At 33.0% G+C, this 23533-nt stretch overlaps 1 protein-coding gene and 2 pseudogenes across 1 annotated transcript; all 3 read right to left on the bottom strand.

Annotated features, from left to right (window-relative positions):
• Positions 1-203: 203 nt before the first annotated feature.
• LOC141664552 (high affinity nitrate transporter 2.5-like) lies at positions 204-7417 on the bottom strand (annotated as a pseudogene).
• A 71-nt stretch (positions 7418-7488) lies between these two features.
• Positions 7489-8343, bottom strand: LOC141664550 (high-affinity nitrate transporter 2.3-like; annotated as a pseudogene).
• An 11768-nt stretch (positions 8344-20111) lies between these two features.
• Positions 20112-21940, bottom strand: LOC141664178 (high affinity nitrate transporter 2.5-like). Its single transcript, XM_074470078.1, has 2 exons — positions 20761-21940; positions 20112-20676 (listed from the first exon to the last, which is right to left on the bottom strand). The coding sequence occupies exons 1-2, from the start codon at positions 21906-21908 to the stop codon at positions 20298-20300; spliced, it is 1527 nt and encodes a 508-aa protein (XP_074326179.1). The 5' UTR covers positions 21909-21940; the 3' UTR covers positions 20112-20297.
• Between the last annotated feature and the right edge of the window lie 1593 nt (positions 21941-23533).

The raw sequence follows: 23533 nt of genomic DNA, 5'->3' as shown, positions 1-23533 counted from the left end.
TTTTGATGTCAAATTGAAAACAATCTGGTTCATAGATAATGTATAATTACATACAAATAGACAAATAAAAGCATCAGGATTGACAGACACGATGATGATCATATTTTTTTACATATTTTCTAGTTTAAGGGGTTATATAAGATGACATTAAATATAACTTATTGTAATTTCACAAATTACGCATGCCCATATGATCCTGGAGTTCATTTTGAAGGTGTGGAAGCTGGATCAACTCTTTTACCTCTTTCACCTTTGCTATTATTTGTGAATTTTAGGCTTGCTTTGTGAAAACCTTTATCTTATTCCTCTTGGGTCCATTCAGACATATAATAATTCTCTTCAGTAATGCCTTTATATGATGTACCCCAAAATAGGACTCCCCGTTGTGAAAAGTATATAATCATCATCAGAAGAATGCAACATGTTATCATGACTCCCATGAGAGTTATGCATGTCTCAATTTTGAATGTTGATCCTCTAAAGAAGATTACTTGTGTCAAAACTGCGCCTACGTTTCTACCACCTCCGGTCAACCCTGATATTACTCTGAGTGACCCAATGAAAGATATATACAAGTCTTGCTTGAGATTCCGAATTAGATAATAATGATATGAATTCAGGTGCTTAGGAAGAAAATACCTTCTCGAAATAAAAGGAACCACTCCGTATGTAAGACAACATGCAGCTTTAACAAATATAGAGAACACAAGCATCATAGTAATAGATGCACTGAAAGATCCCATTCTCCCCAAAAGAACGCATAATAGGCCTCCAAATACTTGTACTAGAAACAGGGTCCAGAGCCTACCACTCATGTCGTACCTTGTTGCCATAACATTTGAAATCTAGCCCAAAATATACTTTAGGTTAAAATTCTTGAATTTAATCAAAATAATTAACTTATATTTTTTTGAAGTGCTGATTGAATAACACATAAATCCTTATTGATTATTTGCTTCAAACCTGTACTTATGACATAAATTAAGAGGATTTTCGGTCTTAAATTTACCAAAGACCTAGTTTTCTTACATCAATGCAATAAGATGTTTAATATTGTTGTACATATCTTCTATATTTAGTTTCGATACTCAATACTTTATAAACATGGGACTGGCTAGTCACATCACTAGATTTCCACCTTCAAAATGCTGGCTTTGAGTTATAAAATTGATAGTTTAGTCATCCATCCTACAAACTCATTACACTACGAATCTATGAGATAGGGAAGAATCAATACCATTTTACGTACAATGACTTTGTAGTAAGTTTGTAACTTTAGAGGATTGATGTGAAAATTATCAAAACTCAGACAGGGAAAATCAAGACTATTGGAAATCATATGCAATCTTCAAATTTAGCAATAAAATGATCACATATTACTATATTTATTACGAAAGTTCCGCAAGACGAAGTTATCTTTTCTTAATAGTAAGAAGATGAATCATGTGATAATTATGCAAGTTTGGAGGAGTAATGCATTATGAATAGAAAAATATGTGCAATCTTAAACTTAGTTGAAAATGATCACATATTACTCTATTTTTTACAAGAATTTTGGAGCGTGAAGTTCAAAGTGTGGTCTGCAACATTAAAATACCGTAACAATGGAAATTTCTCATTTTTTTCAATATAATATGAACTTCAAAGCATCATTTTAATTATAATAGTGTAATTTATTTCAAATATTTATTTGATGACAAATTAAGATAGAGAAGGGATAACTTTAATATTAGGAATTTTGATGAAAAGGTAAGCTCATTTATGATATTCAATATCGTTTGAAAGCCGGACCCCAAAATTATTGGTGACTGATTTCTTGGAGTTAATATTTTTGGTGCACAACTATTGTCATTAATATATTATCGTTAATTTGATTAAGACAATAAAGATGGTGAAAATCATGGTAAATAAAAAGATTTGAGCATGTCTATCTTTCATCTAGACGTTGTTAAACATGTTGAACTGTGAACTGTGATAGTAAGGACCATCATAGCATGGATTTGTTCGTTTTTAGGAAAGAAATTCAAAAAAGACAAAAGTATAAAGAAGATATTGAAAGATCAAGAAATGAAATAATACGGTTCATTAAGTAGTGTCATAACAAAAAAATATATGGGCCGTCACCTGCCCCGACAATACGATAAAAAGTGATGACATAACAAAAAAAAACAAATTGGTTCATAGATGGTACATAATTATATATAAATAGATAAACAAAAACATCAGGATTGACAGACAAGATAACGATCATGTTTTTCACGTATATTCTAATTAAAGTTTCCAACTATAAGAAATTTCATAAAGTGGAGATATAGAAGAAAATAAACATTGAAATTCACGAAAATAGAGCAACGACCATATTTTTGTGCACTTTCTAGTTAAAGTCTTCCAGCCATTATTCTCAATCATTATTATCGACTAGAATATATATAGGGAGGTGACTGAACACTTGAAGTTAATGTCATCATTTTGTAGTCGCGCAAGTATTGATGATGGAGATCGAGCAATTACTTATGCTAAATAAAACTGTGCTCATTTCTATCTTTTGTTCGAACATTAAACATGTTACGCAAAAGGCCATCAAACTGTTCTTCGGGGAAAGTGATTCCAAATTAGAGGAATAAAAAGAATATCATAAGGATCGAGATATGATACATTGTTTCTTCTTATATATGCAAGTATCGGGAATACAGAGAGGACACTGAAAGGTTGAGGAAAAAAAATATATGATATAGGTTCGTGAAGTAGTTAACATAATATAAAAAGGTTGTCGTTCCGATAATGAAACAAAGTGATGACATTACAATAAAATAAATAAGAAATTTGTATAAAATGGTTGCACAATATTTTTTATCTGCATGTTCAGAAAATGAAACAATGAGATGAGATGCAACAGTATAAACAAAACGGTCTGTGAAAATGGTGCATAATAACATACAAAAGGATAAATAATGGTTTTAAAACTTTTTTGTTGCACATTCATACAATTTAATAAAGTGGAGACATAGAAGAAAATAAACATTAAAGTTTGCGAAAATGATGCATAATTACATACAATCCGACAATAAACAGAGCAACAACCATATTTTCCTGCACTTTCTAGTTAAAGTCTTCCTACCATTATTTTAAACCATTATTATCGACTAGAATATATATACAAAAGAAGATAGCTTTGCGGATATTATATGATGATATGTTACTAACAATTAAGGCACTAATTTCACATATTACACGGACATGCACGATTATAAAGTTTTATTTTCCAAGTGTGCATACAACATTAAAGTATTATAATAATGCAAATTTCATATTATTTTTTAGTATAATATAAACTCCAAAGCAGTATTGCAATTTATAATAGTGTAATTTTTTCAAATTTTCATTTGACGTCAAATTAATTTAGAGAAGATAACTCCAATATTAGAAATTTGGATGAAAAAATAAGTTCTTTTATGATATTCAAAATCGTTTAGATATCAGACCTCAAAATTATTATTGATGATTTTTTTGGAGAGGTGCCTGGTCTCTTCGAGTTAATTTTTTTGGTTCGCAACTGTTAATATTAATTTGATTAAGACAATAAAGATGGAGAAATAAGTAATGGTAAATAAACAAAATTGAAAATCTCAATCTTTCATCTGGACGTTGTAAAACATGTGATGTTGTAGTAAAAAGGAGCATCATAGCATGGATCTTTTCTTTTTTAATGATGTAATTCAAGAAGATAAGAATATAAAGAAGATTTTGAAAGATCTGGAAATGAAACAATAAGGTTCGTTAAGCATTTACATAAAAAAAAATATACGGGCTGTCGCCTGCCCGATAATATGACAAAGTGATGACATAACAAAAAAGAAAACAAATGGGATCATAGATGATGCATAATTACATACAAATAGAAAAATAAATCAGAGCTCACAGACAAGATGATGATCATGTTTTTCGCACATCATCTAATTAACGTTCCCAACTATAATTCTTGACTAGAATTTATACAAAATAAGAAAGTTTAAGGTATAAGATGATATTTAATTTAACTTGATTGTAATTTCCCAAATTACACATGCCCGTATAATTCTGGAGTTCCTTCGGAAGGTGTGGAAGCTAAACCCACTCTTTTACCTCTTTAACCTTTGCTATTATTTGCAAATTTTAGGCTTGCTTTGTGAAAACATTTATCTTGTTCGTCTTGGGTCCATTCAAACATGTAATAATTCTCTTTTGTAATGCACTTATCAAGTGTTGGTTTAAAAATTAATTATTTTATACATGAATTATGTTTAATATTTTAAAAAAATTGTTTAATGTCAGTTTTTAGTACATTTTATCATTACTTTCAAAACAAAATTATATGAAAGAGGGTCTCATTTTTATTTGACTCATTTACCTTCAATTATCAAATCTGACAATTCGATGTTCTTAGAGTGATTATCTTACAACATGGTTATTATAGATATTGATTCTTCTCTCTCTTTTAAGATCCAATACCGAAAATATGCACTTCAGATTTATGTGGTCATCAACAAGGTACAATTTTATTGTAAACTAAATTATCATGTATTGCTAAAATAGATCATATTCAGAGGTTCGATTGCAAATGTCGTATCAAATTTTAGTGGAAAAACAAGATTCTGGTGTAAAAATTTGACTTTAAACTTAAACTGTTGCTGATTTTTTTGAGAGCTGATTGAACTCTTGAAGTTAATATCATCATTATACATTCGGTCAAATATTGATGATAGAGATCGAGTAATTACTTATGCTAAATAACACTTTTGCTCACTTTTGCTCATTTCTATCTTTCGGGAAAGTGATTCAAAAGTAGAAGAATACAAAGAAGATTGGGCCCGCAAGGGTTGGCTCAGTTGGTTAAAGAGGGGATAACCATCCTCTTGGTCAAAGGTTCGAATTCCACGTGAATTTATGATTATGCCTCCTGAGTCAGAGCTCGTCGCTTAAATGCGGTTCACCTTGGTTCACGTGTTTTGCAGGCTATTGCGTGAGCCCGTAGGGTTTACCCAGTGCGCACCCGAAGGGTAGCGACGGCGGGTTACTTACGATAAAAAAAGATCAGAATGATTGAGATATAATAAATTATTTCTTTTTATATATGCAAATATCGACAATATGAAGAGGACACTAAAGGTTGAGTAAAAAAATAAAAACACTACGATTCCTGAAGTTAACATAATTTAAAAAAGTTTGTGCCGTTCCGACAATAAAATAAAATAATGATATTACAAAAAATAAATTAAACGGTTTGTAAAATTGGTGTAAAATTACAAACAAACTGACAAATAATAGATGCACAATTTTTTTATCGGCCATTCAAATAATAAAACAATGTGATGAGATGACAACAAAATAAATAAAACAATTTGTGAAAATCGTGCATAATTACATATAAGTTGATAAACAATGATTCTGAAACTTTTTTTGTCGTATGTTCAGACAATGAAAAAAAGTGGTGACATAAAAAAAATAACGGTGTAGTTCACAAAAATGATGCATAATCACATATAAACCAACTATAAATAAATCAATGACCATAATCTCATGCGCTTTTCGATTAAAGTCTTCCAATCATCGTTCTCAACAATTATTATCGACTAGATCTAGTATATACAAAAGAAGATAGCTTTGCCGAATAATATATGATGGCATGTTATTAGAAACTAAGGTTCTAATTTCAAAAATTACATGAACATTCACGGGTATAAAGTCATGTTTCAAAGTGTGGTATGCAACATTAAAGTATTGTAACAATGCAAATTTCACATTATTTTTCAGTATAATTTGAACTTCAAAACAACACTACAATTTATAATAGTGTATTTTTTTCAATTTTTTTATGTCAAATTAATATAGAGAAGATAACTCCAATATTAGGAATTTGGATGAAAAAGCAAGGTATTTTATGATATTCAAAATCGTTTGGAAACCAGACCCCAAAATTATTATTGATGATTGTTTGAAGAGCTGGCTGATCACTTAGTGCTAATATTTTTGGTGCTCAACTATTAATATTAATAATCATTTGATTAAGACAATAAAGATGGAAATAAGTAATGTTAAATAATTTTTTTTAACAATATCTATCTTTCATCTGAACGTTGTAAAACATGTAATAATATGATAGGAAGGGGCATCATAGCATGAATTTATACTTTTCTAGGAAAGTAATTCAAGAAGATAAAATATAAAGAAGATATTGAAAGATAAAGAAATGAAACAATGCAGTTCGTTAATCAGTGATATAATAAAAAAATTATAGGGGTGTCACCTGCAAATTATATATGGTTGTTTCTACATTTGATGATATATATTATATCTCAAAGCACCAAATTCTTTATCTTTTAATTCTTATATATGGTTGTTTCTGCGTTTGATGATATATATTATATATATAGCAGTATACGGATGCGGTTTGACTTTTACGATTATTTAAAAATCAAATCCGGACTCAATCCGCAGATATGCGGTTTTGTAATTTCAATTCACATATGATCCGTAAAATCCGCAAAGAGCGGTGCGATTGTGAGCGGTGTGAGCGATTTGTGTGATTGAGCGGATTACCTGTACATCCCTAACAATAATACAAAATGATGACATAATAAAAAAGAAAACAAACTGGTTCATAGATGGTGCATAATTACATGCAATTAGACAAATAAAAACATGAGAGATGACACACAAGATGGCGATCATGTTTTTCACTTATATACAATTAGACAAATAAAAACATCAGGGATGACATATAAGATGACAATCATATTTTTCACGTATTTTTTAATTAAAGTCCCCGACTATAATTCTTGACTAGAATTCATACAAAACAAGAAAGTTTAAGGGGTAATATAATATGACATTAAATATAACTTATTGTAATTTCACAAATTACACATGTCCATAGGATTCTGGATTTCCTTCTGAAGATGTGGAAGCTGGACCCACTCTTTTACCTCTTTCACCTTTGCTATTATTTGCGAATTTTAGGCTTGATTTGTGAAAACCTTTATCTTGTTCCTCTTGGGTCCATTCGGACATGTAATAATTCTCTTTGGTAATGTCTTCAGATGATGCACCCTAAAGTAGACCTCCCCACTGTGGAAAGTATACAAACATCATCGGAAGAGTGCAATATATTATCATGACTCCCATGAGAGTTATGCCTGTCTCAGTTTTGAATATTGATCCTCTAAAGAAGATTAATTGTGTCAAAACCGCGACTACATTTCCACCACCTCCGATCAACCCTGATATTACTCCAAGTGACCTAATGAAACATAAATACAAATCTATTAGATAATAATGTTTTGAATTCATGCTTAGGAAGAAAATACCTTCTTGAAACAAAAGGAACCACTCCGTATGTAAAACAACATGCAGCTTGAACAAAAACAGAGAACACAAGCATCACAGTAATAGATGCACTTACAGATCCCAATCTCCCGAAGAGAACGCATAAGAGGCCTCAAAATATTTGTACTAGAAACAGTACCCATAAGTTAGCGCCAAAATCCACCCTTTGTAATTTGTCATTGCCTGGTAGAACACCTGTGAGAATTTATCTTTGTGCTTATCTCCAGATTTTTGGAGTTTTGAGAAGTTGCCATCAGGCAAGTCTTGGTTTAGAAAAAACACTGAATATTCCGAAAAAGTCTGGAACACAGATGGAACGAAAAAAGCAATTCTCTATGCTGTGAATTTAATGGAACTAATACTAAGAATAAGGGTATACCCATACTGCATGATGAGCTGAGTTGCACCGCCACCAAGGTTTCCCCAGCCAGCAGCTACGCCATTAGTAGTGCCAACAACAGGAGCGGAGAACATTGAGCTCATCCAGTATTGAGTTGACACAAAAGTGGAAAGTGAAAAGCCAGTGAAAAAGTGTACAAGGAGAAATAAAGCTGGAGAGGTGGCTATTGCACTACAGTAGATTGCATGTGCAATAAGAAGCATGAGTGCTACACGAGGTTTGTCATCGATTATCGATCTTGTTATATTGTGATTATACAATTTTGTGTTACAATATCGCTCAAATGACTGTTATGATATTTCGATTGCTTGCTCATGATCATTTTTATATCTCTTAGTATATGTTCATCATTGTGTTTGATCAATTGTTGTTGAGAAGATTGATATTGTGATAATTTTGATTGTTTGTGTTTCGTTTGTGATAAAATGAAAAGACAAAGTTATGCTAATGATGTTAGTCAGACTAATCAATGTGTTCTTGAGAATAACCACCGAGTTGTTGATGAGTTTGATCAATAAGAGGATGAGTATGTTCCCAGAGTTAATGAGAATCATGAATTACAGAACATCTCTAATATGCATCCTCTATATTTGTAAAATATAGATCATACAGGCCTCGTTTTGATTTCTAAGAAACTTATTGGTTCTGAGAATTTTGGACCTTGGAAGAGATCAATTAGTATCGCTCTTTCGGCTAAGAACAAGTTAGGGATTATCAATGGAACTATTCTAAAGCCTGCAGATGTTTTAATTCTTTTACCACAATGGGAAGGAGTGAATGACATGACAATTAGTTGGATATTAAACACTATTTCGGATAAAATCAGCAATGGTATGGATTTTGTGCATTCTGCACAGGATGTTTGGAATGAGTTGCATGAACAATTTCTAGTCTAAATGCACATCGAGTGTATCAGGTTTTAAAGGATCTACATGCTCTTGAACAAGGTGAGAAATCAGTTCAGTTTTACTATCATAAGATGAAAATTTTGGGGGATGAATACTTGGCTTTGGAAATTGTTATTTCCTGTAAATGTGGTGGCACTTGTGATGCGCATAAGCTTCAAGAAGAAAGAGATCAATGAAAGAAATTTCTATAGTTCTTGATAGGTCTCAATGACATTTTCTCTACAGCTAGGGGACAAATCTTGATGATGAACCCTTTGCCTTTAATCACTCAAGCTTTTTCTCTTATCAAACAAGAAGAGAGGAAAATGAATGGTCAGATTATTTTAACATCTTTTCTGGAAAATGTCAAGCCTGGTGCTACTAAGAATTCAACCGGAAAAGCTCTTCATATTATTTCCATAAAGAGGGTCACTTAAAGGAGAGTTGCTACAAACTTATAGGTTATCCTCCAAAAGGTAGAGGCAGAGGGAAGTTTCATACTAATTCCCAAGGTTTTCGACCTTATCCTCAGGCTATGTAGATGACAGGGACCAGTACATCTCCTATTGGAAAGGAACCTATTCATAATGCAAATGAACAATTTGGAGCTTCTCGGAATTCTCAGAACTACACTCTAGAAGGTCTTCATAAGAAAATCTCATAAATGCAGCAGCTTATGTCCAATATGATGAGCAATAACAGTTTTTCTACTCTTGAAGATCATGTGAACTGTATAGCAGGTTTGGCTTATTCTATGCATTCTTTTGTTTCATCTCAATTGAATGTTTCCTGGATAATAGATATTGGGGCTTCTCATCATATGTGTTGGGATAAAAATCTTATAACTAATCTTCAAAATATCTCACAACCTTTCCATATCACTCTTCCTAATAATGCACACATTCCAGTGACACACTATGGAGATGTCATTTTAAACCCTCATCTTACACTTCATAATGTTCTGCTAGTTCCAGATTTTAATTGTAACTTGTTGTCAGTCAGCAAGTTAACTTTTAACATAAAATGTGTTGTTACTTTTACTTCTTCTGAATGCATTTTTCAGGACCTGAACAAGCTGAACGTTCTGGCCGTTGGTGCTGAAAAGTTTGGATTATACTACTTCTGTCGGCTTCATTCTCCTTCTCAGACAGTTTCAAACATTGATGTTTCTTGTAATAATGTTGTTTCTTCTAATTCTGTTATTCTTGCCTAAATTGTGGCATCTTAAGCTTGGACATGCTTCTTCCAATGTATTAGAACATGTACCTTGTATAGGTAAACATTCTTGTCATTTTTCTGATTGTCCTTTATGTCTTGTTGCTAAATAAAAAATGTTAGCATTTCCAAAACATAACAATTCTAGTGCTAATTCTACTTTTGAATTAATTCATATGGATGTGTGGGGTCCCTATCATATTGCTACTCATATAGGATGTAAATTTTTCTTGACTATAGTTGATGACTATAGCAGGGCTACCTGGACTTATCTTATGTCCAGTAAACAACATGTGTTTCAGTTGTTTCAATCCTTTTCAGCTTATGTTAACATTCATTTCAAGACTACCATTAAATCAGTAAGGACTGATAATGGGAGTGAATTTGTGAATCAATATCTTAGTTCTTTCTTATCTAATGTAGGAATTTTACATCAAAAATCTTGTTTTTCTACTCCATGGCAGAATGCTAGAGTGGAGAGAAAACACAAACACTTGCTTGAACTTGCTAGGGTTCTTAAATTCCAGTCTGGGATATCATTCAAATATTGGGGGGAGTGTTTGTTAACAGCCACTTACCTTGTCAACTTACTGCCAACTCCAGTGTTGGATTTCAAAACACCATATGAGTTGTTATATAAACAACCTCCTGATTACTCTCTTCTAAGGGCTTTTGGTTGTTTATGCTATGCCTCTTATCATCCCACTGACAAATTTCAGCCCAGAGCAAATTAATGCATTTTTCTGGGATATCCTCATTTGCAGAAAGGATATAAACTTTTAAGGCTAGACAATTACTCAACTTTCATTAGCAGACATGTTAAATTTCATGAGACTATATTTCCTTTGTATGTTAATTCTACTTCCATTAACAAGGATTTATCTCCTACCAATTATAATGCTTATTCTTTTTTAGACTGGCTTCATTCTTCATTTTCTCATATCACTCCTACTCTAGATACATATTCTTCTCCTGTTGACAATTCTCCCTCACCTAATTCACCTTTGTTCACTAGTACACCTGTAGATGATACTTCTGATATACCTGTACAACCTTCTTCACCACATACTCATCATGACTCTGGTTTGATTTTGGATTCCCTCCTTGTCATCAACTCTTCACATTCCTTCTATCTCTACTAGACATTCTGTGAGAACTTCTACAAGACCTTTTTAGTGGAAAGATTATCATATAATTGACAATACAACTTCTCTTCATTCAGTTTCACATTCTATGGGGACAGAGTCTGATATGTTGTTATCCCAACAGTCTTTTGATCCTCATAATCAAGCTTTTGCAGTTTTTTCTACTTTGAAAGCTGAAACAGAACCAAATCATTACTATCAGGAAGTTCATGATCCTAGGTGTGTGAAAGCTATGGATAGTGAACTACAAGCTTTAGAGTCTAACAACACTTGGCCATTAGTTCCTTTACCACCGGGAAAGAAAGTAGTTGGGTGCAAATGGTTCTATAAAATTAAATATCAATCAGATGGGAGTGTTGATAGGTTTAAGGCTCGACTAGTGGCCAAGGGATATACTCAATCAGCAGGGGTAGATTATCATGATACCTTTGCTCCAGTTGTTAAAATGGTGACTATCAGATGCCTGTTAACTATTGCAGCAGCCAATGATTAGCCTGTAGAATAGTTAGATATCAACAACGCTTTTTTACATGGTGATTTAAGTGAGGAAGTTTACATGGAGCTTTCACTGGGTTACAAAAGATCTTCTACTATTCCTCTAGTTTGCAGATTAATAAAATCTATCTATGGCCTTAAGCAAGCTTCTAGGGAATGGTTACCAAGCTCACCAATTCTCTTATCTTAGTTGGCTATTCACAGTCTTTATTGGATTATTCTCGCTTCACTCTCAAGACAGGTTCTATTTTTCTGGCGGTATTAGTGTACGTAGATGACATTTTAGTTACAGGAAATGATATGACTACCATTAAAGACCTTAAATCTCATCCAGATAAGGAATTCAGTATTAAAGATCTTGGAAGCATCAAGTATTATTGGGGCCTTGAAGTCCAAAGAACTTCCAAAGGAATTTTCTTGAGTCAACAAAAGTTTATCATAGATTTTTTAAGTTCAGCTGGTTTAACTGATGCTGAGCCTTTGATTGTTCCTGTCAATCCACATCAAAAATTGACTGATGATGAACATTCAGGACCTCTTAGATCAGATGCATCAATATACAGAAATTGGGTTGGTAAGCTTTTGTATATTACTTCTTCTCGACCTGATATTTCATATCAGTGCAACTTTTAAGCCAATTTTTGCATGCTCTAAAAATATCTCATATGGAGGCTGCTAAGAGGATGTTGAGATATCTGAAATGCACGGTGTCTCATGGTTTATTTTTTCCAGCTAATAATCTTTTTCTTCTCCAAGGTTTTAGTGATAGTGATTGGGGAGGAAATCCTGTCGATAGAAGATCAGTAGGTGCTTATATTTTTCTGCTTGGTAATGCCGCTATTTTTTGGCGGTCAAAGAAACAGTCTGTCACTTCTAGAAGCTATGCAGAGGCAGAATATAGAGCCTTAGCAGATGCATCTTGTGAAGTTATATGGTTAAAGAAATTGTTAATTGAACTGCGAGTAAAACATACATGACCAGTGTCTTTGTTCTGTCACAGTAAGTCTGCTGTTGATCTTACTGCAAACCCAGTTTATCATGTCAGTACCAAGCACATAGAGATTGACTACCATTTTATTAGGGAGAAGATTCAATCAGGATTAATTAAAGTATCCCAGATTTCTACCAAGATCAATACTGCAGATATTCTTAACTAAAGGTTTGGGTAAGGTGCCTCATTGGTCTTGTTGTTCCAGATTAGGCATTATTCCTTCCAGTATGCCTTCTCCAGCTGGTGGTGACAGTAGTAACATAGCAACAACATGTGGATTAGTAAAGAAATTTAACTTTTGTTCTAGCACTGCTTGTGAAAATGCAGAAGAATCAATTCAAAGGGGGGCTAATGAGTACAATAAGTGGTCATTAAGTAATAAGTTGTTAATTCCTTTTATCCAAACAAGTCATAAGGATTGTAACAAATTCAGTTGGAAAATGTCAAACACTATAAATAATGTAATGGTTGTAACATCTCCAACTTAAGCTTTCATATATATAAAATTACAGTTCATCTCTACACAACTATACAATTTATATGAAGAACATCATTACTACAAGGGGTGGAGCAGCAAAGGTGGAAACAAAACATGAGAAAAAAGATATCCATGATAGATGAAATGCTTTCATGTGAGGTGTTGCGACTAAGTGTATTCACAGTTTAGTCGCCTTGTTCTCTGAATACACGGGAATAGAAAACCCTCCATTGTTTTCAGTTTGAGAAATGTCCATCTTAATTTTCAGATGCTAAATATCTGAAATGCTTGAATGAGATGATGAAAATTTAAACGTTTTCTTCACTGATTTTATACTAAAATTGGAAGAAGATGACTTATGTTGACAAGTGAAGAAAAGCCTACTCCCTCTATCTTAATTTTCAGGTGCTAAATATCTGAAATGCTTGAATGAGATGATGAAAATATATACGTTTTCTTCACTGATTTTATACTAAAATTGGAAGAAGATGACTTATGTTGACAAGTGAAGAAAAACCTACTCCCTCTGTTTTCAATATATGACGTCTGACTTTTTGGCACACATGTGTAGGAGGTTTGACCGTATAATTAAAATAATTTTTTTTAAAAATTTCTTTTTTATGAATAAAAGTTTTGATCTCATATTTTTATTCAGAAAAAGAATTTCTTAAAAATAATAATTCTAGCTATGTGGTCAACCCTCCTAAATGTGTATGCCAAAAAGTCAAACGTCATATATTAAAACACGGAGGGAGTATAAACTAGAGATGCACAAAAAGCTCGGGCCCGAAAATCTGGCCCGGCCCGATCTGGTCAAAGCCCAGTCAAACCCGGCCCGGTCAAAGCCTGACCCGGGCTTAGGGCCTCGACGGACCCTATATTTTTAGATAAAGCTCGCCCTGCCCGTCCTGGTTAAAAACCCGGGCTTCGGCCCGGCCCAACCTGATTAAAAGCCCGAAAAAGCCCGATTAAAATCTGATTATTCTAATATATTTTCTTATATATCTATGATTTCACATTTACTATAAATATAAATAATACTTTAAATACATATATATATTTACATATTTATGATTAATAATATTATGTATATACTTTATTGCATAAATAATGAAAGAAGATATAGTAAATATACTATATATTTGGGTAACAATGATAAAACATATTATTCTATAAACACGTTTATTTTTTGCCGAACTTAAATCAATGAAGTAATGTTTTCATAAAATATTATATGTAAACTAATACATTTTTACGTTGATATAGTTGCTAACATACATAGTCTTCGAAATCTCTAATAAAACTCGATCCGATGTAAATTAGAAAAAAGCCCGGCCCGATCCGATTCAGCCTGAAAAAATCCCGGTTAGGCCCGCCTCGAGGGCCCAAACGGGCTCCGACATTTTCGGAAAGCCCGGCCCGGCCCGGTCAAAGTCAAAGCTCGAAAAGTCCAGTCCGGTCAAAATCCGGGTTTTTTAAAGCCCAATCAAAGTCCGGCCCGATAACCCTTCTGTGCATTTCTAGTATAAACTACAGATACTATGAATTGGAGTATCGGTGGCTGATTCTTGGCCTTTGTAAATGAGAAAAGAGCAATTCGAGAAGTTATAAACTTCAAATAGCTGCCAAGTGTCGTGGTAGTTTGTAACTTCACACGCAGGAAACAACAGAGGGTTTGAATTTCAAGAAATTTGTCAGGATGTTACTGGTTACTTCTTAAATGTAACACATTTACTTCTTAAACGTAACACATTTACTTCTTAAACTTTAAAACTCTAGTGGTTAGAAGTTCGATATTATTAAAGATTTCTGAGTGATGTTCAAAAACCTTAGTTCAATATTGACATTGGAGAGAGTTTACTTAAAATATACTAGGTGCATATTCTTGACTTTGTTAAGCTCATTAATCTATTCAGATTCTTACTTAAGATGCATATTAGTTGACAAAAATAACCTGCTGATGATGTATTTAAATTACACAATTGATAAGATAGTCCTCCAAGTTGCAAACACACTTCAAGAAGAAATTGGAAGAATTTATACAACTAATGACAGAGTAGGAAGTTAATAGAAGTTTGGATGAAGTTTTGTAATTTGAAGTTACGTAAGAATGGAAAATTGTATATTTGTAATCTAACGGACACCGACATTATTTCTTAAATTTGGTAAGGAAATGACTGCACCGATTACTTTATCCGGTACGTAGTTCCGGAGCGACTTTAACTCAAATGGAGAGAGAAAAATTATGTAGCAATTTTGTATTTGAGGAATGATATTTCGTATTAAAAGAAATGATAGAGGTCCCCAAAACCGTCCCAAATAATACATTGCAAAAGTTGATTGCAAGAGTTTTTATAAAAATGATGGGCTATCGTGCATACAGATGCACCCACGAATTATAATTCAACCAGTGTCATTTGGGACAAATTTTGCTACAAAATTTTGGGACCTCTATTTGGATGAAGTTTTGTACTTTGAAGTTACCTGAGTTTCTCAATATTGTATATTTGTACTCTGACAGAGATCGACATTGGTTCTTAAATTTGGTAAGGAAATGACGCACATATTACTTTATCCAATATGTAATTTTAGAGCGACTTTATCTCAAACAGAAAGAGAAAAATTACGTAGCAATTTTGTGTTTGAGGAATGATATTTTCAGCTTGCAATTTTGTGTTTAAGGAATGATATTTCATATTAAGAGAAATTGCAGAAGTCACAAAAGCTGTCCCAAATTTTGTCCCAAATGACACATGGTAAGAGTTGATTGGTAAGAGTTTTCACAAAAATGATGGGGCTATCTTGCAGTGCACACGAATTATAATTCCCTTAGTGTCATTTGGGACAAATTTTGGTACATCTAGCATTACTTTTCGTATTAAACATTTGGTCTTTATGCAAAAGTGTAAGTGTTCAAGTAAGTGAAGTTTATTGCAGCGATTTTTGTAAAGATCAGATAAGTAGAGCAGATAAGACCTCTTGATATTTTGGCAGCAGCCTGTATTAGACGTTGGAGAGGAGTCTATATATACTTGTGTTGTGTCAGTTGGTATAATTTTGAAACTGTTTAATCAGGCGTTTTTATTGTGTGTTTGAGTGTTGATTAACAGCTTTCTATGAATATAATCTCGAAGGAAATACTGAATTGCAATTGTTTCCTTAATAGTAGATATTCCATACTATTGTTCGGATTAATGTTAAGGCCTCCAGTCCTGGTTGTTTGCCGCAGAGGCGCAGACAGAACTTCAGGTCACAAATAGTAGTGATAATCTAGTTCTTCACAGGGCTGGTTTACGAGATACGAATAAGTAAGTTAATTATAATTTTATCGTTCTTATTTGTTTTAATTTTCTCGTGTATCATCTTATTTGTTCTTAAATTTGGCAAGGAAATGACGCACCGATTAGTTTATCCTGTACGTAATTCCGGAGCGACTTTATCTCACACGTACCGAAAGAGAAAAATTACGTAGCAATTTTGTATTTGAATATTTTCAGCTTTCAATTTTGTATTTGAGGAATAATATTTCGTATTAAGAGAAATGATAGACGTCCCAAAAACCGTCACAATGATACATTGCAAAAGTTGATTGCAAGAGTTTTTATAAAAATGATGTGCTATCGTGCATACATATGCGCCCACGAATTATAATTCGTCTAGTGTCATTTGGGACAAATTTTTCTACAAAATTTTTGAGACCTCTATTTGGATGAAGTTTTGTACTTTGAAGTTACCAGAGAAAGGAAAATTGTATATTTGTAGTCTGACAGAGACCGACATTGGTTCTTAAATTTGGTAAGGAAATGACGCACATATTACTTTATCTGTTATGTAATTTTAGAGCGAATTTATCTCAAACGAAAAGAGAAAAGTTACGTAGCAATTTTGTATTTGAATATTTTCAGCTTGCAATTTGTAGTTGAGGAATGATATTTCGCATTAAGAGAAATGATAGAGGTCCCAAAATTTGTCCCAAAATTTGTCTCAAATGACAGATGGCAAGAGTTGATGGGTAAGAGTTTTTATAAAAATGATGGCGTCATCGTGCATACATATGCGCCCACGAATTATAATTTGCCTAGTGTCATTTTGGATAAAATTTCGTACCTCTAGCATTACTCTTTCGTATTAAACATTTTGTCTTTATGCAAAAGTGTAAGTGTTCAAGTGAAGTTTATTGCAGCGATTTTTGTAAAGATCGGATGAGTAGAGCAGATTAGACATCTTGATATTTTGTCAGCAGCCTGTATTAAACGTTGGAGAGGAGTCTATATATACTTGTGTGGTGTCTATCGGTATAATTTTGAAACTGTTTAATCAGGCGTCTTTATTGTGTGTTTGAGTGTTGATCAACAGCTTTCTAAGAATTTATTCGTTAATTTATTAAATTCTTACTGATGACAAAAATAATTCTACTGACTACTGATGATGTCTTTAAATTACATAACTGATAGGATGGTCCTCCAACCTGCAAGCACAGTTCAACAAGAAATGAAAATAATTTATACAACTAATGACAGAGTAGAAAGTTATTAACTTTGGATGAAGTACTTTTGTAATTTGAAGGTACCTGAGAACTGAAATATGCATCTTTGTAATTCGACAAATCGAGACATCAGTTCTTTAATTTGATATGGAAATGACGTACGGATTACTATATGCAGTACGGAATCCTGGAACGAACTTATCTTAAACGGAAATAGAAAAATGGCGTAGCAAGTTTGCATCACAAGAATGATATTTTCTCTCCATCAATTTTTTTTTGTGTCATTTAACTTTAAAAAGCCTAAACGGATAGATAGATCTTGACCGACAAATTGAATATATTGTATAATCAATATAGTTTTTAATTAATAATCATTAAAAATCACTATAATTTTTATTTTTAGTCCCAAGCAGGTCAATTTGACTTGAGAAAAATTAATTGAGGCCAAAATTACGGACAAAGTGTGTACAACATCAACGGCCGGCTTGATGACACATGAAAAGCGACAATGTATGCGTCACTCTAATAATGTAACAACATTCATCTTTTAATTTTAGTACCAAACATTTAATTTTAGTACCGGTCATATATTACTTAATCTGCTACGATATTTTGTTCATATACTGCTCTATCTACTATGAAATGACATTAAATTAGTTATGAATGAACGAAATTACGTCTAACAATAACAAAAAACTAGAAGAGCAACTTTGGAGGACTAATGTTATTACTATTGCAACTTGCAACATGAAAACGCACACAAGGAGGTGATTTCGTCTCCCCTTGAACTTAATCTGTTGATCGAAAAACACTTTCAATCTAATTTAAATAATTAATCATTCATATATCACTCTAAATGCTAATATATATATATATATATGAATAAGGCGGTATTTTCCTTCACTCTGTGTTATAATAATTATGAACGAACGAAATTATCTTTACCTACAAAGAAAAGGAAAGAATCAATGCAAGTGAAGACCATCTCTTTGATGTACCAATTTGCAACTTAATTACTATATAAATACACTGTGAATTGGAGGATCATGGACTAATTTCTGGCATATGTTATTAAGAAAATAACATTTCAAAACATTCAGAGCTCCAAATAGCTGTTAAGTCTTATGGCAGCTTGTTAACTCTTAAATTTTACTCGGAAAATAATAAGGTGAATATTGCTATCTCGGTTCTATTATATGGTAATTATTAACTTATTTAAGTTGATTGAATAGAAAGTGAATTTCGATTGATGGACAAGAAAAACGCGACGGAGATAGTATAACATGGCTTCTTAAGTTAAGATTCCACAACCTCAATACAAGTACCGACTTTGAAGATAGTTTGTCCAGAATATATTCTAGGTTCAAATTCTTGACTTTATTTAAAATAATTAACTTATAGATTCTTTCTGAAGTGCTGATTGAATTACATATAGATCCTTATTGATTATTTGCTTCAACCCTGTATTTATGACATAAATTAGTAGGATTTTGGGTCCTGAATTTACCAAAGACCTAATTTTCTTACATCAATGCGATAAGATGTTTGATATTGGGGATTTATTCATAAATACCCAAATTACAGAAAATATTTGCAAAAATACGGATTAACCTCATATGCAACCTGGTATGCAACCGTTGCAACCTCATATGCAACCCGCGTCCGTATTTTTGCTAATATTTTGCTAAAAAATGATATTTTTGGTAAATTTCCTTGATATATTGTTGTACATATCTGCTATATTTAGTATCAATACTGAGTACTTGACAAACATGGGACTGACTAGTCACATCACCAGATTGCCACCTTCAAAATGTTGCCCTCCAGTTATAAAATTGATAGTTTAGTCATCCATCCTACAAACTCATTACACTACGAATCTATGAGATAGTTTTACATATAATGGATTTGTAGTAAGTTTGTAAATTTTGAGGATTGATGTGAAAGTTATCAAACCTCAATCACCTCAGGAAAGGGAAAGATCAAGACAATAGAAAGTAGAAAATCATATGCAATCTTAAACTTAGTTGAAAATGATAACATATTACTATAATTGTTACGCGAATTCTGGAGCGCGAAGTTCAAAGTGTGGTATGCCACATTAAAGTACTGTAACAAATGAAATTTGTCATTTTTTTTCTCAGTATAACATAAAATCCAAATTAACATTATACTTTTAATAGTGTAATTTTTTTCCCAAATTTTAATTGGATGTCAAATTAAGATAGAGAAGGGATTCCAATATTAGAAATTTTAATGAAAAAGTAAGTTATTTTACGATATTCAAAATTGTTTGGAAACCGGGCCCCAAAATTATTTGGTAACTGATCTCTCCGAGTTAATATTTTTGGTGCGCAACTATTATCATTAATTTGTTAAGACATTTAAGATGATAAAATAAGTCATGGTAAATAAAAGATTTGACCATGTCTATCTTTCATCTAGACGTTGTTAAACATGTGATACGATGATAGGAAGGAGCATCTATGATTTGTTTGTTTCCATGAAAGTAATCCAAAAAGATAAGAGTATAAAGAAGATATTGAAATATCAAGATATGAAATAATACGATTCATTAAATAGTGACATAACAAAAAATATATAAGGGTCGTCACCTACCCGACAATGACTTAATAAAAAAATAATTTGGTTCATAGATAGTGCATAATTACATACAAATAAACATTAGCTGACAGACAAGATGACGATCATGTTTTTCGCGTTTCTTTTTAAAATTTCCAACTATAATTATTGACTAGAATTTATACAAAATACATAAGAAAGTTCAAGGGATAATATAAGATGACATTAAATATAACTTGATTGTAATTTCACAAATTATGCATGCCCGTATGATTCTGGAGTTCCTTCCGATGGTGTGGAAGTTGGACCCACTTTTTTACCTCTTTCACCTTTGCTATTATTTGCAAATTTTAGGCTTGCTTTGTGAAAACCTTTATCTTGTTCCTCTTGGGTCCATTCGGACATGTAATAATTCTCTTCTGTGATGCCTTTAGATAATGCACCCCAAAATAAACCTCCCCATTGTGGAAAGTAAATAAACATCATCGGAAGAGTGCAACATATTATCATGACTCCCATGAGAGTTATGCCTGTCTCAGTTTTGAATGTTGATCCTCTAAAGAAGATTACTTGTGTCAAAACTGCGCCTACATTTCCACCACCTCCGATCAACCCTGATATTACTCCAAGTGACCTAATGAAAGATAAATACAAGTCTTGATTAAGATTCTGAATTAGATAATAATGTTATGAATTCAGGTGCTTAGGACAACAATACCTTCTCGAAACAAAAGGCACCACTCCGTATGTAAGACCACATGCAGCTTGAACAAAAACAGAGAACACAAGCATCACAGTAATAGATGCACCTAAAGATCCCAATCTTCCCAAGAGAACGCATAAGAGGCCTCCAAATACTTGTACTAGAAATAGGGTCCAGAGCCTACCTCTCATTCCGTACCTTGTTGCCATAACATCTGAAAGATAGCCTCCAAACGGTCTTGAAAATAAGTTTGCTAACCCAAAACTTGCTGCAATAATTCCCGCGGTGTGAAGATTCACATGGAACCTATCATAAAAATACTGCGCGATGATGTTGTCCACGGTCAGCTCCACCCCGAAACAGTAACCATAAGTTAGTGCTAAAATCCACCCTCTGTAATTTGTCATTGCCTGGTACAACACCTGTGAGAATTTATCTTTGTGCTTATCTCCAGATTTTTGGAGTTTTGAGAAGTTGCCATCAGGCAAGTCTTGGCCTAAGAAAAACACTGAATATGCCGACAAGGTCTGGAACACAGCTGGAACGAAAAAAGCAATTCTCCATGCTGTGAATTTATTTGAACCAATACTATGAATAAGGGTATACACATACGGCATGATGAGCTGAGTTGCACCCCCGCCAAGGTTTCCCCATCCAGCAGCTACGCCATTAGCAGTGCCAACAACAGGAGCGGAGAACATTGAGCTCATCCAGTATTGAGTTGACACAAAAGTGGAAAGTGAAAAGCCAGTGAAAAAGCGTACAAGGAGAAATGAAGCCGGAGAGGTGGCTATTGCACTGCAGTAGACTGCAGGTGCTGTAAGGAGCATGAGTGCTGCAGAGGCGACACGAGGTCCAAACAGGTCGCATAAAGTCCCCATCACGATCCTCGCAAACACAGCTCCAGAAACTGCTGCAATCCCAGCATTTCCTATGTCTGTTGAGGTCAAGTTGAGGTTGTCGCGAATCAGAGGTATAAGGGGTGGAGCAGCAAAGGTGGATACAAAACAAGCGAAAAAAGATATCCATGATAGATGAAATGCTCTCATGTGAGGTGCTGCGATTGAGTGAATTCGCAGTTTAGTCGCCTTGTTCTCTGAATCCACCGGAATAGAAAACCCTCCATTGTTTTTGTTATTGTTTTCTGGTTGAGAAATGTCCATCTCAATTTTCAGGGGCTAAATATCTGAAATGCTTGAATGAGATGATGAAAATATAAACGCCGTCTTTGCTGATTTTATACTAACATTTGGAAGAAGATGACATATGTTGACAAGTGAAGACAAAACTATAAACTACAGATACACACTGTGAATTGGAGGATCGGTGGCTGATTCTTGGCCTTTGTGAATAAGAGAAGAACAACTCGAGAAGTTATAAATTTCATTTAGCTGCCAAGTCTCATGGTAGTTTGTAACTTCACATGCAGGAAACAACAAAGGGTTTGAATTTCAAGAAATTTGTCAGGTGACAGGATGTGACTGGTTACATCTTAAATGTAAGGCATTTACTTCTTAAATTTTAATACCCTAGTGGTTAGAAGTTTGATATTAAGACAGATTTCTGAGTGATGTTCAAAAACCTTAGTTCAATATTGACATTGGAGAGAGTTTACTTAAAATATACTAGGTGCATATTCTTGACTTTGTTAAGCTCATTAATCTATTCAGATTCTTACTTAATGTTGAAAAACCTTAGAAAAAAAAGACACCTAAATTTTTGCTGCTATATTTTTTGTTATAAAACTCAAGTTAAACTAGTCATTATATAGGCTTTACAAACATATTAAAACTTACTATTACCCAAACTAACCACTACTAATTAATGGGTAAATTACATGTTCATAATTTACTCCACAATTCGACTACCCCACGACTAAACAATTCTAAAATAATATTTTTCCTCTAATAATTAATTTATTGCTAAATATCTAAAATATCTAATAATTAAATAAACAAATAATTAATAACGAAATTTAAGATTATTCCAACATTCACCCCATAATCTTAAATTTACGAAGCGCTTTCTCTTCGCTTGTGATGCACTTCTCACCACCATCAATTTTGATGCACTTTCTCATCAAAAACACTTTGGAGCATTTCTCTCCAAAAACACCTTGGAGCACTTTCTCTCCACAACTCTAAAGGAGTGGTTCTCACTCGATCAATTGTGTCGTCCTTTCTTTATCATTCTGAAATCTACAATTCTTTGTCAGATGCCCATATTTTTTGCATTTGTAGCATTATGTATTTTTATAAGAGTTTTATAAGCCCTGGATCATATGGTTCTGATGCCAATGTTGAAAACCTTAGAGAAAAAAGACACCTAAATTTTTGCAGAGAACTTGTACTGATATATTTCTTGTTATAAAACTCAAGTAAACTAGCCATTATATAGGCTTTACAAACATATTAAAACTTAATTACTACTATCCAAACTAACCACTACTAATTAATGGGTAAATCACATGTCCATAATTTACTCCACAACTCCACTACCCCACTACTAAACAATTCTAAAATAATATTTTTCCTCTAATAATTAATCTATTGCTAAATATCTAAAATATCTAATAATTAAATAAACAAATAATTAATAACTAAATTTAAGATTATTCCAACACTTAAGATGCAGATTAGTTGACAAAAATAACCCTGCTGATGATTACTTTAAATTACATAATTGATGATAGTCCTCCAAGTTGCAAACACACTTCAACAAGAAATTGGAAGAATTTATACAACTAATGACAGAGTAGCAAGTTAATAGAAGTTTGGATGAAGTTTTG

Source organism: Apium graveolens, chromosome 6 (genome assembly GCF_009905375.1).
Source record: "Apium graveolens cultivar Ventura chromosome 6, ASM990537v1, whole genome shotgun sequence".
In the NCBI taxonomy this organism is placed as follows: Eukaryota; Viridiplantae; Streptophyta; class Magnoliopsida; order Apiales; family Apiaceae; genus Apium; species Apium graveolens.
Note: the sequence above shows the minus strand (reverse complement) of the source record. Positions and strands in the feature narration are given on the sequence as shown.

Coding starts and splice junctions, on each gene's coding strand:
- LOC141664178 (XM_074470078.1), bottom strand. CDS start 21,908: ATGGACATTTCTCAACCAGAAAACAATAACAAAAACAATGGAGGGTTT. Junction 20,677..20,760: donor GTGCCTTTTGTTTCGAGAAG/GTATTGTTGTCC, acceptor ATCTTTCATTAG/GTCACTTGGAGTAATATCAG.